Source organism: Dysidea avara, chromosome 4 (assembly GCF_963678975.1).
Source record: "Dysidea avara chromosome 4, odDysAvar1.4, whole genome shotgun sequence".
In the NCBI taxonomy this organism is placed as follows: Eukaryota; Metazoa; Porifera; class Demospongiae; order Dictyoceratida; family Dysideidae; genus Dysidea; species Dysidea avara.
The window spans coordinates 8,420,866-8,440,520 of record NC_089275.1 but is presented as its reverse complement, the minus strand read 5'-3'; the positions used below and the strand labels follow the sequence as shown (position 1 = coordinate 8,440,520).

The 19,655-nt window shown below is 36.2% G+C and overlaps 1 protein-coding gene across 2 annotated transcripts in view; it reads left to right on the top strand.

Moving 5' to 3' along the window:
- LOC136252992 (uncharacterized) overlaps positions 1 to 18,698 on the top strand; it is a 46,253-nt gene extending 27,555 nt beyond the window's left edge. The window contains exons 1-7 of one of the 2 annotated variants that reach the window (XM_066045579.1): positions 8,252 to 8,578; positions 9,030 to 9,693; positions 10,418 to 10,585; positions 14,336 to 14,587; positions 15,149 to 15,403; positions 16,083 to 16,367; positions 18,538 to 18,698. In XM_066045579.1, the coding sequence (XP_065901651.1) occupies positions 8,288 to 8,578; positions 9,030 to 9,693; positions 10,418 to 10,585; positions 14,336 to 14,587; positions 15,149 to 15,403; positions 16,083 to 16,367; positions 18,538 to 18,620 (1,998 nt within the window). In that variant the 5' untranslated portion in view covers positions 8,252 to 8,287 and the 3' untranslated portion in view covers positions 18,621 to 18,698. Of the gene's footprint in view, positions 1 to 8,251; positions 8,579 to 9,029; positions 9,694 to 10,417; positions 10,586 to 14,335; positions 14,588 to 15,148; positions 15,404 to 16,082; positions 16,368 to 18,537 lie in introns of those variants that run through there. The other variant, XM_066045580.1, reaches the window with a different exon arrangement.
- The last annotated feature ends 957 nt before the right edge of the window (positions 18,699 to 19,655 follow it).

Genomic DNA, 19,655 nt, shown 5'->3' with positions numbered 1-19,655 from the left:
GAAAACTTACACTGATGTTAAAGTCTTTAAACCACACGCTCCTAGTAATCATACCACCAGTGCCAGTGCCATTTACAGAAAACATGAATTGTGTAAGAAGCATTCATACGAAGCTCGCATACGTGAAGTTGAACAGAGTTCCTTTACTCCTTTAATCTTTTCAGCCACAGGAGGAATGGCTAACGAAGCAACCATGTTTTACAAACACCTTGCTTCCTTGCTATCAGATAAATGGGATTCGAATTATGCTGCTGGATCCAGTGCTGCTTGTCTTTTTCACTTCTGAGGTCAGCAATTAGATGTCTGAGGGGTTATAGATCCTCAAAGGGCTCCTAGGCCACTCTTTAGGATCAGCACCAATTGACCTCATTCAAGTAGAGTCAAGACTCTCATTAATTAAGCAGTAACTCTTATTGCATTTTTCCCTCCTTTTTTGTACGTTTAATTTGTTGTTTCTTGTAAAAAAAGTTATGTACGCCTTTTTAATGTTTAAAAAAAAAGTAAAATGTATTTAAAACCTAGTAATCACGAACATTTTTACTTGTGGTATTCAATTTCAAGTTTTCTCAGTAAAACTGTTGAGTCAGTACAACTGCATGTGTGTGTTGCAAACTTGTGAGACATGCATTTAACATTTAATAATTTGTAAACAGGAATCAGCTCCATTTAAAAGTTCAAAAGATTCGTGAACTTTAGTTGATGAATGTTCGAACCCTAGTTCGTTTGGGCCCTAATACATACATACATACCTACGTATGTACGTACGTACATACATACATACATACATACATACTTACATACATACACACACATACATACATACATACACACACATACATACACACACATACATACACACACACACACATACATACATACATACATACACACATACATACATACACACATACATACATACACACATACATACATACACACATACATACATACACACATACATACATACACACATACATACATACACACATACATACATACACACATACATACATACACACATACATACATACACACATACATACATACACACATACATACATACACACATACATACATACACACATACATACATACACACATACATACATACACACATACATACATACACACATACATACATACACACATACATACATACACACATACATACATACACACATACATACATACACACATACATACATACACACATACATACATACACACATACATACATACATACATACATACATACATACACACATACATACATACACACATACATACATACACACATACATACATACACACATACATACATACACACATACATACATACACACATACATACATACACACATACATACATACACACATACATACATACACACATACATACATACACACATACATACATACACACATACATACATACACACATACATACATACACACATACATACATACACACATACATACATACACACATATATACATACATACACACACACATACATACATACATACACACATATATACAGTGTTGGGCAAGTTATGAACACTGTACTGTACAACATAGTGTCATATATTAGGCAGACAAATAGGTATATAATACAGCAGGCTGGTCCCTATTTGGCTGGATGACCATGCATGATAAATTAAATTTATACTCACGTGAAATTTCATGATGAACTCATGATCATGGATATATCATTGGGATTTCGTAGCCATCATGAGTTGTGTTTGATAGTCAAAAGAGATCTAGACCAACAAAAGAATTTAAGCATGGAGATCAGCTTTGTTTTTTTTAGATTAATAGTCAAGCTAGCCTTAATTTAAGTTAGCTAATTATCTGTCTGAGTCTGTCTCGCATGTACACACATCAAGGTGTTCCACCACTTACAGTAGGTTTGTTCTCTGTACCACCATGCGTATATGTAAAAGAATAAACTGGTTACCATCAACTGGCTAGGTGTGGACTACACTACCCATTATGAAGCGAAATCATATTAACCACATGCATACTAGGCTTGCGCCAATTATGCCGGCATAATTTCGAGCATAATAGGCTAGCAAAAGCATCAAGCATTATGCCAGCATAGGACGATTTTCAAGAATTTTAATTAAAACGCGCAATGCGCGTGCCAAAAATACTGCATAACATGAACACACTGCACATTATTACTGCATTTCATATCAAAAACCATGCAGTGTTACTATTTCTTGACTGATTATTCACATTTTATGGAAATAAGATCGAGATACTCTAATAGAGCAGTCACTTACTCTAATATAGCAGTCAGGAAATGCAGATATACTCTAATAAAACAGTCAGCTCTCAAGCATAATCTTGATTTTGAGAGCATAATTTTGAGCATAATAGGCTGGATTTTTGAGCACTGCTCAAAAGCATAATAGGCAATTTTCAAAGCATAATTGGCTCAAGCCTAATACTTATAGTGCACATCATGACATCACTGCATGGTGATGGTACTGTACATGTCACCATGCGACCATGTCATTATCATTACTAAGCTTACTAAAGTAGTTTTCTACCAGAGCTTCACTGAAAAAGGTAGCAGTAGTAGTAGGTACCATAGAAAAATTGGTCAACATGGATGGAGTAAATTTAAAAAATGGCTACTGGTTTTTTTTAATTGCCATCAAATAATTATAAAGTTCCCTTCAGTGTGGCAAACTAATTCTCCCAATAGCAAGTTCTAAGTGTACACAAAGTGGTGCAACTTCTTTCTCCCTTCTATATATAATTCTCTTGCCATCAGTTGCTTCTGAAATCAGTGTCTTGCAAAATTTAAGTAAGTCAGTATTATCTCCTTCAAAATATCGTTGTTAGTGCATAAAACCTCAGTCTGCCACTATTGCTACACCCACAGTACTCCTTAGACTAGTAAACCACAACATTTAGTTAGTTCCACATCTGAAATTGAGCCCGGCAGCACCTATATACAGTCTATACGTACAAGGTAAAGAAAACGGATGATGAATATTATACAAGCCACACATATTATAGTAATTGTATCAGTACCAAGTGAAAGATTGTGTGTGCAAGTTATGATGTCTCAATAAAACTGATAATTTGGTCAGGTGACCATTTTACACTCAAGTGAGTTGTCATTACTTGTTGTACAGTATGGTCTTAGTGCAAGATTAGTATAGAGACCATACAACCTGCATGTGTAGCTACATTACTAGTATACTTACATGTAGTAAGTCCATGTTATTAGCAGGATTACTTCACAGAATATTAGCTTAATTAAGTGGGCAGCTAACCCTTATAAGTGGCCCCACAAAAGTGAACTCTACCTCACTTTTGTGGGGCCTCTGTTAACTCCCTAAGTTAATATTCTGTGAAGTAATACTGCTAATAACATGGACATAATATTATTATAGTTGCTAAGTATGCAGCTACACATGTACATATAGGTAGCACAGAACGTAATTCCATTCCAATTTTTTCATGCACAACACTAGAGACTAGCCATTATTCAGTCCAACATAGATTATCTGTGGTTACAATGTCTAGGGCATGCACTATAATAGCCAAAGACTAAAAACACTGCATGAGCTGCTTTGTCAGTTTTGTTATCAGAATATATGTATGATGTCCCTTAGACTGTGAATTGCTACTTACAGGCTACCCTTGCCATTCTTGCAGGGCCCACCTTCCCCATACCAGCCCAACTCAATCTCACAATAGAGTAAATGCAGTGAAGGTACAGTAAAAGTCTCAGTATAACACATGTAGTTAACAGATGCCGGTATGCCACACAAGTTGCCGTCAGACTGTAGACAGGACAATAATGTGACATAATTAATCAATGTGGGGGAGAGAGGATGTGACATAAACATCAGTCTCCCATACAGTAAAAGTCTCAATACAACACAACAGAAGGCTGCCATACAAGTTGCTGTCAGACTGTAGATAGGATAATGATGTGACATAGTGTGTGGGGGAGACAGGATGTGACATATACATCAGTTTCATGTCCCAAATGTCAATCAGCTTGTGTCACAGTATATTTTTTTCCCAAAATCCTCAGGCTAAATGAACACTCACCTAAACACCACCTTAACAGGTCTGCACATCTTCCATTCCCAAAAGAAGCCTTAGAAATTAATTTGGAAGAAGTTTAGGTCCACTAGCAAATATGAAGTCAAAAGGATTTGATAAAAGTAGTTTATAAAATTTACCATACGTTCATCTTCTCCTTCCCACATGGCTAGAACAAAATGTGTGTTAGGGATAAAGACTACGTAACTTTCCTTCCTATGTCTTTCTTCATGTCCATGACCCTAGTATTTTTTAAATGCATAACTATTGCAATGATAACATCTATATTCTCAAACAAATTTGATACAAAGTACTGACTACTGTACGTGACTACACTAACTTGATATTTTAGTACTGTATAATAATAATTTATCAAGCACCACCAGTACTTATTATCATGTAGCTAGCTAAACAGATTTATAAAAAGCAACTTAGTGTTAAAATAATTTTTAAAACATGGGAATAGAGATTGCTGAAAAAAGTAAAGAAACAAGGGTCAAACAAGCCAACATGTTAAACACATAGAGATGATTTCTGTCACAGTGTGTTTAACATGCAAAACCTCACACTATGAAGCGAGTATATAAAATGTAATTATGAGTACAAAAAGGTAATCAAAATTAAAATCACTAAGTATAGGTCAACCAAAGTGTCAATTGTAACTATTTCATTAGATAATTTGTTCCATGACATAATGGTAGCTGGAAAGAAACTAAACTTGTATGCATCAATCCATCTAGCTAAAAGCTTGAAATCATAGCCTAACTAACATGGGCTCGAACTAAGGCTCAGTTTAAGTCTACTAATTATAAGTAATTGTGATTTAGATTCCTTTAAAGGTTATGCACTTGTCAATTTCATGCCCCACCCGACAAATTGTGGTGTCAAATTCCCCACTACTGGGGAAAAATCGGCTGTCAAATCCCCACTATATCCCCACCCCCATAGCAGGGGATTTGACAACACCTCAAGGATGACTAAGCGCATATTTCATGCATGCAACTAGTAATAAACCTGCCCTGTAGCTAGTAAAATTATGGCAAGTGCGATTTTATTGTTTAGAAATGCAACTACCGAAAATTGGTCAGTGAATTGGACAACTATCAAATGCCCCAGGGGTGGGGACAAGAAGCATTGTCAAATCCCCACTTGGGGTGTGGGGACGCCGGCCCAGGGGTGGGGGGTGAGGCATGAAATTGACTGAAGTGCATTTATCTCATTGTTAGTTAGCCACTACACATGATTTTTGTACATTAGCGTTGTACCCTTGATGGGTTTTGCTAATCAACAAATAAGTCATTAGGTCTAAGTCCCTGAAATTAGGTTAGGTAATCCTAAGGCTGCAGCACATGTTGCTGTCAGGCCTTCAGTGCTGGTCACTGTAAAGTGCTAATAATTATATGGTGGGTAATCTTATACATCATTTGTAGTCTTGTCTCTACGATTGTGAAGACTATTCCATATTAGAGTAGCTATTAATCATCTCAGTAACACTACTTGTAGCTATAGCGGTAATCACGGTGGGGTCTATTCTACGGAACGGAACGATGGACTAAACTATGGAACGGAATGCTTTCTCAAATTGAAGCTTGCAGCTTACCATTGCTATACAAGTTATCGGTGGCGCTTCCAGCAGGTAATCAAACGTACCCCAAGAAAGATAAAACGAATTTAAGGATCGATTGTGGGTTCTTGTTGGTTGTCATTAGTAACGAAGTAGAGTTCTACTATAAATTGTGGGAACAGCTGACTCAATGTGTTCATCTTCGGATGTATCAAGCAGGGAACTTAATGCATGACTTGTTTTTACTAGTATGTGAGTTGTTTTTGCTTACTTTAACTTCAGAATGTATACAGTCTGGGGCCCAGCCTTTCTAATTGGCATAAATCAGTATGTAACTACACTACTAAGGAAACAAGTATGGTGACAAGCTTAGTCTAAGCAGAATCTAAAGAAATTTTGTGCAGTGTGTGAGGAGCAAACATTCAGATACCTGAAGGAGTGAACATCAATGATTCATTAACAGAGTAGTGGACTAATGCCAGATATCTCAACCTGAGTAGTGAGTTGAATCCAGGATGGAGTCTATTTTACAGAATGGAATGCTTTCTGAATCAAAACTTGCAGCTTAGCTAGCTGCTATCATTGCTGAAATCGCATTTTATCAGTGGAACCTCCAGGAAAATGGAATAGAATAATAAAATATTAATACTGAGCTGTACTGTCTCATGCAGTGATTGTTCTACTACCTGATATATCAAGTAGGTCTCTTCAATCCATTTATTACATGACCAAGGCAAGTTTTGTTACTACAATACAGTAGCCAATTGGATGTCAGTTGTTTCTGCTGATCTTGACAAGCCATAAATAGTTTAGAAGACCACTCAATTCTTCAGTTTCAGAGCATAACATCTACAGAGAAATTAACTAGAAAGTTACTGGTGACAGGAAAAGGCTATGACTTTATTCAGTCTAATAAACAGAATAATTATATGGTTGATTGAGGGAGGTATCACTTTCAGAATGCTCAGACGACCAGCGATGAGATGCATGGATTCATCAAATTTTTGTTGCGGTTGGAGACATTATCCAAAAGTAAACTGACTGTGTAATACTAATTCACTTTCTTTATATTTTCTAAATTTTTGAGCCTATATACAAATAATTAAATTTTTCTTAGTCAATAGAAGTCCTAGAATAAGATGGGAGAGAAAATTTATCTTTACCTATACTGTACAACTTCAAAGGAAAATGAAGAAAACATACAGACAAATCAATAAAATTAGTACAACTACAATAAGGTTAATTACACATTTAAATACTTAATATGAATTAGAGCTTCAGATAATTATTGCTCCAAAGCAAAATTGTAGATGGAAAAAACAAAGACTGGCGAGATCTTGGTTAATTAATGACAATGGTTGGAGATTAAAAGGGTGGTAACTTCTTGTTTTTGAATATGTTGCAAAGTGGAGGTACAAATCAAAATGGGATATCAATTTCATTATGAAAATTTGTATACATAAATAATCTAGCAATACCATATTCATTTGTCCTCCACTTAAAAATGCTACAACAGTGTCGGTACATTGGCAGTCTACCTTGAAATCTCAACTCTAGAGTAGATCTAACACAGAGCAGCCCGCACTGTAACAAACACATGTGATCCCACTGTAATTTCGTGGATCAGCTGGACTGGGAATCACTTGAAAATAGACGAACAAATTTAACCTGTTTTGTTTGAAGTGAAGCATGTAAAATGTTACACTTAGGATTCTTAGGTGGTATGTAAATAATGTGAGCATTCCATTTCGGGTCTGACTATATACATTGAAATTACACACACACACATCTTGGTCCAAATCACGTTTGCCTGGTGGCTATGGGCATGGTTTCACATGCATAGAAGTCTTATAATTGAGATTTGGTTGATCTTGGAGTTTTGGCATTTAGCCTGATTCAAGGCTAGCAGTCAGACTCATCCTTGAATTAGTGCATCAGAAAAATCAGCTCACTATTGAATACGGCATTAGTCCACTGCACCGGCTGTTAATAACTCCATGCATACACTTCAGTGATGTTTGCAGAATATAGCCTCCTTGTGGTCTGCCAAAATATTTGCTCCTCACATACTGCACAAAATTCTTCAAGTTTTAATTCAGCTGGCTCTTTCCTGTTACCAGTCACAGTGTCTTCCTGCTTGCTTTATTTGTACACTGACTTATGACTTGAAAAGCCAGCCCAGACTGTTTTCTAGCGCCAAAATAAGCAAAACAGCTCACATAAAGTGCCCTTCTTGATATATCCGTAGATGAACCATGGATGAACATCACTGATACAGCTCATCCCACAATTAATACTTCGTTACTAATGACAACCAACAAGAACCCACAATCGATCATTTAATTCTTTTATCTTATGTTTAATCACCCACTGGAGGTGCCACTGATAACTTGTAAGGGCAGTTTCAGCAATCGTAAGTTGTAAGCTTCAATTTGAGAAAACGTTCCGTTCCGTGGTTTAGTCCATCATTCCGTTCCGTTCCGTTCCGTAGAATAGACCCCACCGTAATCACCAGTTACAAATCTTGCTGCTCGTCGTTGTACAGATTCCAGTTTGTCATACATTAGCTGGTGCCCCGCCCCCGCGAGATTATAAAAAGTCAAAGACCAAAGTTCATGTTATCAGTAGTGCGAGACGTTTGGCAATAAAATATGGCGTGGTTTATGAGCATATGCGGGGTGAATAAGCCTGAAGGCACTAAATGGATTTTACAGTGCCTCGCGGTATTTCTGTTAATTGCTACAACTGTTGTTAGGGGACAAGCTCCAGGAGATGCAGAAGAAGTGTGCTTGATCAGTCCTCTTAGACCACTAGTAGTTAACCAGGATATCCTGATGGCGAGTTTTGATTATCTTAACCTTGTGGAGAGCAATGGTGGACCATGGGCTGTCGTTGATAGAGATGGAAACAATAATGAAGTGCCTGGTAGTCGCTCCCCAATTGTAAGTTTTTAAGTAGCTAACTTAGCACCTGCATGACAATGCATGGTGTTGTTTAACGTAGACTATTATGCATGTAATAGTAGTGATTCCGGGAGAATTTTAAAATTAATGGAAACAATAGCATAACCTTGCAAGGGATAGTCACTACCAATAGTCCTGTAGAACCATCTGCGACCGGGATCAAAATCAAATCAAGCGATCAAGAGGTAAATTAGCACTGAATCAAGCGATCAAGACGTCCTAGAAAGTGGTGACTAATCTAGCTCGCAAGCAAAACAAGAATTTACGGAAATATGTGTTAAATTATCAAGCAATCAAGGCTGTTTGATAATTTAGCAATTCCACAATTATGTTCTCTTGCTAATTATTATGCATGTGTGTTTGTTTACAATATATATAATTCATATACTAAAGTATTTGCAGTCTTTTATGGTCATAATGTATGTTATAGTGGAGTCAGTCAGGAACTACTTGTGAGAGAATTACTACAGCTTGTGGATACCTATCAGGTGCACAAGATAACTGGCTCATCACTCAGTACATTAACAATACTGCAAGACGTGACATGTACATTAGTGTGAAGTATACCATAAATGCTGATTGTGGTCAAGGTTGTAGTACTGTACTGGACATGTATGTGCTCCAAACAAATGAAACTGACCAGAATTTTGCAAGAAACGTTAATAATTTTCCTAGTGCACCATTATTTTCACTAACTGATACTGTTAGAGATGGAATAACCATAACAACTGAGATAATACGTATTGGATCTTTATCCACCCCTGGACTGTATGTAGCATTCAGGGACACAGGAACGTGTTTAAGTATTGCTGAAGTAGTAGTTTATTATCCAGCCTGTGATGCTTTTTCTCTTACCGCTGGTGCTACATTTACAAATGATGGACACATTGGTGATATCTTGCAAGGAAGTTGTTTTCCTAACATGGCTGTTGACATTAACACCAATCCCACTGATAATACTGTTAGTGCACGATGTGTACTCGACAGTAGAACATTAATGACATCTTGGAATTCTGCTATGTTAGGAGAGCCAGATTGTATGTGCCGTCCTGGTTTCGTGTTTACGTCTCGGTCTACTGCTGACCAATGTGAAGGTGTGTGCTACATACAGTGGCTATTCACATTAATAATAATGTTTTGATTTACATAAATCATGCATTGTGGCATGTGATAATTGTTATGAGAGCTTGGCTAGGTCAGTAATTTTATAGAATTATTGTTTAAATACAAATTGCTTTATTCAAATATGTATATGTACTCTTGGCAAGAATTTTTTAGGACAGCTATGCATTGTATGTACAGCTGCTTATGTATGCTATCATATAATCAAGTTAGATGAATGATCAAGTGTATTTGCAAGTCTTTGGACTTAAGGTATTGATAAATTGTTTTCAGTGATACACACACGGTAGTGCATATAAATGTGTAATATTATCTTATCATTAATAGGCTGTTTATTTCTGTTATTATGTGTACCCCTGGTGGTCAGGCACTGTTTATACAAGACTAGTTGTAGTGGATACTGTTGCCCTTAATTAGCAACCTAAACTTTGCAATATTTGCAGTAATGAATCTCTAAACTTCTTATGATATGATAGTGATTAATGACTCATCAAAAATGCTGTAATAAAGCACTCGGCTTACTCTAATAACATAGTCAGGTGTATATAATTATAATGAGCAATGCGTTGCCTGCTTACATTGGTCTAGGTTAACAGTATACTTGATGTTTCAAGCATCTATATTCTCCGAATCATGCCAGCATCATCCTACTGTATGTTGCTATGCTGTATTTACATATTTCACTGTATTTCACAGCTTGTCCACCCTTCACATTCAAGAACACACTAAGTAACACAGACACATGTCAACCATGTCCATCATTCAGTAATACTACAGAGAGTGATACTGGAGTAGCAGTGTGTCCTTGTGATCCAGGTTACTACAGGATTAGAGATGATCCCACTTTACCTTGTGTTGCTATTGGTTAGTTTACATGTGTAAATAGTTATGAATTTGGAGTGTGTCTGTGTGTGCTGCAGTGTGTGAGTGTGTATATAGTGTGTGTACATGTGTTGTCAGCACCTCTGATTGGTGACTTCTGGGTATGGCTATCAGCTGACTAACACTACTGACAGTGATCTTGATGTTGAATCAGGACCTGAAGAGCCTAAATTGGACCTCTGAATTCCATTTGTCTTCTTTCTCTATTTTACACTCCTATATTAAGTCCATCTACCACTCTTATTACTACCACCCATGAGCTTTCAAGAGGCTGTAGGACCATGTGTCCTACGGACCTTCAGCACTTGTGCTGTAAGCCTTAATAAATAAAATAAAAAATATTATCCACACAAAAAATATAGGGCATATTTGGGCATCAACAACTTCAACACCCTCACAGTAGTAGCTAATAGAAAGATGAATAAATTGGCATAAATTTGTTTGTACAGCTTTAGGCACTGTGAAGTCACTACATAATGATTACTTAAAATTGTCATATCTTCTAATGGGTTTGGCAAATCAGTTACATTTTATCTTAAATTCTTAATAATACACTTGTTACAGTAGTTTAAATGGCATTATAAACTCTATCTAATCTAAAACAGCCAAGCTATGAAAAAGGGTGTGTCCTTCAAAAAATAGCTAGACTATGAAAAAATGTGACATCAAAATTGCAGCCAAGAAATGGTATTATATTATCACTAACTTGATAGTATAATAACATTGTAGCCATCTCATGGCCGCCACCACTGATATCACATCTTTTTCACAATAGCCTAATTTTTTAAGGCCACACCCTTTTCACAACTTGTATAGCTGTTTTGGATTAGATATGTTGTACAGATAAGGAGAATTTCTAGATTTTAAGTGACATTTGTTATCATTTTTAAGGTGAACTGTTGCAGTTGTTGAATATCGCATGACTGCTCTATTTAGAGATCTCAAAACATGTTTGTTATATACATGTACAATCGGTTTTTACTCGTTGCTGTTTAAATGTTTAAACAGATTCACCATTACTAAAGGTTTGTACCTTGATTGTTATCTGACACAAGCAAGAAATTCAACTAATTTGTTGCATAAGCGGTTTAGCTGGTAGGCATAACAACAAATCACAAATGAAGCTGACTGCTCTATTAGAGTATCTCAATCATGTGACTCTTATGGTATGCTAATGTATTTTATTTGAATATCATTTATTAATATTTTGTACTACTCTAATAGGGTACATGTTTATTTGAGCATTTCTAATACAGCATATGAATAAATCTATGAAATTATCTTGTGTAGTAAATTGGAACTTCCATTTATAATGTAGAAATTAAGTGAGGTAAACAACTGACAGCAGAATGATGAAAGGTTTGAGAAAATACAGTAGGTGTGGAAGTACCTGCAACTTTTTTTCAACATTTTTCCTGCACGATTTTTTCTTTACTTTTTGGTGACTGTTTTATTAGAGTATCTGGGTAGTGTTTGTTTCACATGTTTGGCTTTTGCTTTATATCTCCTCAGCTAATACTCTCAGAGCTTTAAAATCACGAAAGGTCTACATTACGATGGTCAGCCTATCTGCATACCAATTTTTAAGTTGTGTCTGTCAATAGACTAGTTTACCCTACAGGTGTGAAAAACAATTGCACTTGCAATTTTTGAAAATCACTAAGCTTGTTATAGTAATGTCCTTTTGTCTGTTTTTCCTTATTGATTTTTCAAATTTGTGCATTTTTGTAAGTGATGTGAAAAGAAAAATTGATGGAAGATGAATAAATATATGAAATGAACTTTAAAGTTGCATATCTTGATCTCAAAGATGGCTTGACTGATTAAGTGATGTGTATACTAAGATGTTCCACCCAGAAGGATGTATCACAGAAACAAATGGGCTATTTCTGTTTAGCAGTTACTGAAGTAGCTACGAATGCCTGAATTGTGTTTTCTTGGTTACTGTAAAATACATACTTGTCTGTCATACACCTGGACACATTAGCTTCCCTTGGCCATTCAACACACTCTTCTGTGTCCTTATAACACCTGATTGGGTTCCTTAGTATCACAATGTGTATACTAAGTGAATATATCTGTAATACGGTTCCATATTTTGCCCACAGTATACTCTCTATCAGAATTAAAATGTTAACGATGTCTACATATCAGGAAAAATTTTCCATAAACATTTTTGTCATTGGCTGGCATCGATGAGAATTAAAATTACTTGCATGGCACCATGCATTCATGAGAAAGTTTGGTTGGGGCAGATAATTCTATTGCACTTCTGCATAGTTCACATCCAGTGACAAGGAGACTCGTATTGCAAGCTTGACAGTGGGCTCATTAGTATCTCACCAAGATATCAAGCTAGGCATGATTGCTTCACATCAGCAGAGCTGCTAGTGTTCTGAGTGAATATCTACAGCAGGTGCAGATGTTGCAGTTATCTCCTTTTGAACGACCAGCATGGAGGGAAAAATTAATAGGACATTTAAGTTTCAGCCTTTTCTGTGAATGCTCTTGGAGTTACATGTATAGCAGTAGACAGCAGGAAAGCAAAACAATCAATTTGTACATTAACTATTTGTAAATTAAATTACAAGGGCTCATTTAATTGACCATAAGTCATGAGTACAACAGGCTATGGAATTAGGACTTAATTGTCTCATAAAATTTAACCATGAGCTGAGAAACACATCAAGGTAGAGTTTTAGTCTATATCCAACCATGCTTTCAAGTTTAAGTGGTGACGTTATAGTTACAAGTTACATTTAACTGCAACATTAACAAACACACATAACTCACATTTGCTTCACAGTATACAAATAGTACTCTCCAATCTAATTATAAGCTATATCAATTCAAGTCTTGTTTCACTGTCTACTAGCAATTAAAATGTTATTTTGTAGCATGCATCTTTTACCTAATGCATTTCATTGTGTCAAAAACAGAATTATTCAAACTAGTCAGGTTTTCGCTCAACAGGTCACATTTGTATATAAGAGATCACTGAGCATTTTTGGGATGAGGAACTGTATGTGAGTATCCTATACAAATATTATTGCTTGAGCATTTACTAGTGACTACATTATGTTGCTAAGTACGTTTGGGCTCTGAAGCTTCAATAGTGAGGATATGTCGTTTAGAGACAATGTTTTACCCATTCACTCTATGTGTTTTGGGTTACTAGTATAGGCTAAACCCGGATACTGGACTTGCATCAGTTCTAATTCACACTACCACTCAGTAGCAACTAGCATGGGACCTTGTAGGCTACCAGAAATTGCGTATCCCTTCAAATTGAAAAGGAGTGTCTCCCCTCATACTCTCATATACAGACAAAATTAAAAGCTGAACCAAGGTTTGTCCAGAAGCACCAAAAATAGATAGATAGATAAACTATAAAGCAATTATTTTGTTGACTGGTTTATTTAGTTAGGCTTCCTTAGCAACCAAAAAGGTAATAATTATTAATAAATAATTTTAATGAATACTATACAAAATGAATTTTATAATGTCCCTATATCAGGGGATAGTATTAGCTGCATGGGTGCCAGGTTTTTAAAAGTTACCTTATTCTGGCTAACTAACTAACTAACTAACTGATATCCTCAGACAAACATAATGGTTAATGCTTTCAGCTTTGTATGTAGTTATGAGACATCACTTAATCCCAGCACATGTCTTTTGGTATCCTCACACAGAACTTTAACATCTTATTGCTGTGTGTGTCTCATTGTTCAGTTGCTCCATACAATGTGGTCATCATGGGTGATAACATATATGATAATGGAGATCAGTTAGAGTTGCATTGTTCATCAGAGGGTGGACCAGACTTTAAATACAGTTGGAACAGGACTAATTTATTCTCAGTCACCACAACTACTAACACCAGCACCCTTACTATTAGTAATCTAACTACAGTTGATGGAGGGAATTACACTTGTACTGCCACTAACGATAATGGAACTAGCATGAACACCATTACTGTGTATGGTAAGTTAAGATTACAAAGCGATTCAGTGGGGGACCACATTACATTTGTTGAAACCATTCAGCTGTTGTTTTTTTTATTTACAGTAAAAAAACAAGTGTATGATTAGTTTTTAATTTCCTTTGTTCTTTTAAATGTTATGTCATTAAGTACAGTAGTAGTATCATAATGGTTTGTGTATGAACCTTATCCGCAATGACGTCAAAGCACAAAATGGCAACTGATAGTGTGGACACTATAATGTACAAAGTGTATTGGGAAAGATGGCGGTTTGCTATCTTTATGTTTTTATATACTGCAGCAAGGGGCAAGGTGAGGCATACATACTTACAAGACAAATGCACGTGGTTTTGCGTCGATACCAAAACTTTAGCTGGTGGGACTATTTCACATCACTACATCACACTAACTGGCCTCTTACCTTTGTTGTCCAATATTAACATAATGGTTAATGCTTTCAGCTTTGTACATACGTAGTTACAAGACATTGCTTAATCCCAACACATGTCTTTTGTTAGACAGTAACTTAGTATCTTATTGCTGTATGTGTCTCATCTTTTTAGTTGCTCCATACAATGTGGTCATCAATGGTGATAACACATATGATAATGGAGATCAGTTAGAGTTGAACTGTTCATCAGAGGGTGGACCAGACTTGGTATACAGCTGGAGCAGGATGACGAATGATTTCTTGATTGTCACAAATACAGCCACTGACAACCTTAAAATTGATAGTGCAGCTACGATTGATGGAGGGGAGTACACTTGTACCGTTGCTAATGATGCTGGAACTAATAGCCATACCATCACTGTCTATAGTGAGTTTTTCCATATATGAACTACAATAATAACACATTAATATTAAATGACAATTCGTCAATAATTCCAAAGTTTACTTAGTGAATTTTTCTTGACTTGGAAAAGTCAAAAGATCAAAACTATTTTGTACATCATTTGTATCATCAAAGAAAGTTTTGACAAGTTAAACCTTATATCTTGATGAATTGTTACTCCAAATTTATCATGCTTTTTACAGGTTTTGCATACTGTTTACCAGTAAAATTTGTTTAATAGAAATACCTACAGTGTTATTAGTGTACTGCAAAAATGTGGAAGTTTGACAAATTAGCATATCACAAGAGTTTATGTCAGATAAAAGATAGTAAATTTGCCATGCAGCAATGCATAGCTACATAATAGTTTGGAATTTAAAATTTTGAGGTTCTAAAAAAGACAATAGTCTTGTATAGTAATATAGCTAAATAATTTTCTTGAATAGATATTTACAGTCTCTCCAATAAATGTCAAGTAATGTCTTACAAGAAATAGTATCCAAAGCATTAAATAACTATAACAGATGATAGGGTGTTCCAACTATTAATAATTGTGTTGATAAAAAAAATACTTGCCAAACTTTAATTCTACCAAACTTTAATTCTGCCAAACTTTTATATGATGTGTGTTAATGTATGAACACGTTGTTTGCTCTCTCAACAGTTGGTCCAGTATTTACTACTGATCCTGTAGCTAAGGAGGTGGTGATTAAAAACAGTTTTACACTTGATTGTACTGCAGAAGGTTTTCCTAGACCATACATACAATGGTACCTCAACAATACCATCATCACCAATAGCCGTAATATTAATACTACCTCAATAAACAGTGTCACTAGTACATTGATAGTTATGATGGCTGAGTTTAATGATTCTGGTGTGTACTACTGTGAAGCTGTTAGTGGTCGTGCTACTGTGAAGAGTAGCATGGTCAATATCATTGTAGTAGGTGAGCACACACACACACACACACACACACACACACACACACACACACACACACACACACACACACACACACACACACACACACACACACACACACACAAGCAAAGCAAAGTCTACCCAGCAGTCATGCGAAACACAGCTATTGTCGCTCAGCACTGGGATGTCTCTGCACCACTCAAACACTTGAGCCTTGTGTTGGGAATTCTTAGGCATAGTAACCCGCAGGAGGCTCAAGAAGACAGGTTACAGAACCTGAATTTTCACAACAACCCCAACACCACTAAATGAGACAAAGACAGTTGGGCATTTACTTCCCCGTAAACACCAGGTACCCATATAGATGTTACAGCTGGGTGGGCTGATTCCCCAGTTGACACCAGGCCACCAGGTCCCCAATATACAGCTGGGCAGACTGGAACAATGTGAGTAAAGTTTCTCATTCAAGGAAACAACACTAAATTGGCATAACCGGTCATCGACCACACACTACACATATGCATGCATGCATGCACGCACACAAAAAGACACTCACATACACTACACACACACACACACATCACACATACATGCACTTATTATACACTTTCAGCATGCTGCTTAAATTCTATTTGTTGCCAACCCACTTTGGTAGCTATACCCAGCTGCAAATAAACTACCATGATGTATCACTATGAACGTGTGATCCATGAATAGTTGGTCAGCTTATTTGGGGGTTGGTCAAGTATTAATACGTCACTAGGATGATGTGACTGTGTGACCATAACATTAAATTGGAGAGTATGTGTGTGTAATCAGCTAGTAAAATTCATTGTGAATTGACATGTGAAAATGTGCCATGGAGTGTTTACAAGTGGCCATGAATTTTGTCATGGTGGTGTGAATAGTGATCATGAAGGCATCTGTGGAAGTTTATGTTAATAGAGAATGTGTACAACAATTACATGGCTCTTTTACTACTATATTTGGTTAGCGAGATGGAATAATTATGTTTGCACACATGACATCCATTACATACTCAAAGAAGGTTTTAGACATTTGTTAAGTCATACATGCAATGGCTATCAATCGGTAATACTTCCCATGAACTGTGAACGTTCGTTATGATGCTTCTACTGCCCTCCAAATTTTGAGTTAATAAACTGAAGCACGCATGAGTTAATAAACTGAAGCACGCATGAGTTAATAAACTGAAGCACGCATGAGTTAATTATAGCAATTTTTCAAGGGTACAAAAAGAAATTAAAAATATCTAAAAATAATGAACTAAGCAATGTTAAGCCCTGCTCCTCCAGTACAGGGGAGGGAGGATTTGACCAGGTAGAAAATCAAATTTTACAACCTGGAGATAAATTGTTTGGTCAAACTCCCTGTATAAGATGAACTATGAAGGCTACAGTATCTCAGTAATGTATGGCTACATGTATTCAGCTATATAATTACAATTTGGACTAGCCACCCCAGAGGGAGTTTCCACAACAAAATTTCCATTCAGGAACTACGTATCAATGCAAGCTACAGATGCATGAAATTGGCATTTTCTTGGTTCTTGTTAGGGACCCGCCGATTATGCTGGCATAATTATGAGCATAATAGGTGTCTGAAAGCATTTAGCATAATGCTAGCATAATAGGTAGAATATTTGTGTAATAGTATGAATTCTTGCTTATCAAAATAGCTATCACAAAAAGATCGATATACTCTAATAGAACAGTCAGTAACTCTAATAGAACAATCATATAACTGACTGTTCTATTAGAGTATATCGATCTTTTCTGTGATATACATTTTGACAAGTAAGTTTGTGCTTCAGCCACTTATTATTTATCCATAAATTGGAAATTATTACTAGAGCATGGGAACTGAAGCATAAATAATTGGGCATAATAGGTAAGTATTGAGCATATATTTAAGCATAATAGGTAAATTTTTGAGTAGTGCAGCATAGCATAATAGGTAAAATTATGAGCATAATCGGCGGGTCCCTAGTTCTTGTTAAGTACACACTTGTCTGTCGGTGGCTCACCCGACCTCACACTGGCTGGCATTAGCCGCATGACACATTATTGTGTGTCTTGATATAGCTAATGATTTTTAATTTTGATATGCTGCTATGCATGTTCAAACTTATCTATAGGAGGAGTAATCATAATTGCATGTTGTTAACCCTCAAGGTAAAGGTGAAGGAGCTGGAGTGACCATTGCTGCTAGTTTCATGATCATTATTATGTGTGGAGTGCTCACCCTGTTGTTCTGAAGAACCTTGACTTTATAAAGTGTTGTATTACAGTATGTGCTGTTTTATATCCAACCATAGATCCTTTGCATTTCTAAAGATCTATAGCTATGATCGAATTTTATATTGTGTCAATTTGATGGGGTAACATTATAATGCAATGCAGAGCAAATCTTTATGATGTACTTGCGCATAAATATGTGCATGGACCATTCACTAACTTTTACTCTAATGCCAAGAGTTCATTATTATATAATTAATAGTGAGAGAGAGCATCTAGCTTACTGCCCCACAATGCAGCTTGACTGGGTATCATTGAACAGACCTGTTAATCGATCTTTGATAAATTAACACTGTTACTGGAAATTGGAGAACTGATTGAGAAGAAGTATATTATGTGTAGTCAAAGCTGTTGCTCTACTGAGATATGGATGTAATTTTTGCTGAAATGTATCCTAGTGGATTCCTACCAATCCTACATTGTTAGAAACTCTCCTCTATTTTATATTAGTAAGAGAGCTATCAGGAAAAGCAGTGAACCATGCAACACCTCAGTTTAAACAAAAAAAATTCTTCAGCTAGCATTTTAACATCACTCACCAGTTGAAGTATGTGGCTATTAATTTGATCAAAGGTGAACTTGTCCCTATTTGAACAAGTTATACTGACAGTTAGTCACTCTCTCACTACTTAAAATTATATACATATGAAACAGTTGTAGCTGGCTAAATGACCATGGCTGCATGGAGATGCATGCCCACTAGCTACTGGCTGAAACAGGTAGACATATGGCTGGTTCCCTGAGATTTCCAGTGTGCTTGTACTGTTAAAACAGATGTGTTATACCTATGGTAAGTGTCTATTGAGCAGTCACATTACTATAGTAGAACCTCTCGTAGATGAAAAGATGCTATAATATCATCTATCATAGATGCTACAATGACGGCTTTTGTACAGCATCATTTGATGCTATGGTAGCACCTGTAGCAAGTATTAAATTCACCTCACATACAAAATTCTGCAAAATAAAATAAAAGAGTAGTTACACTGTATGAT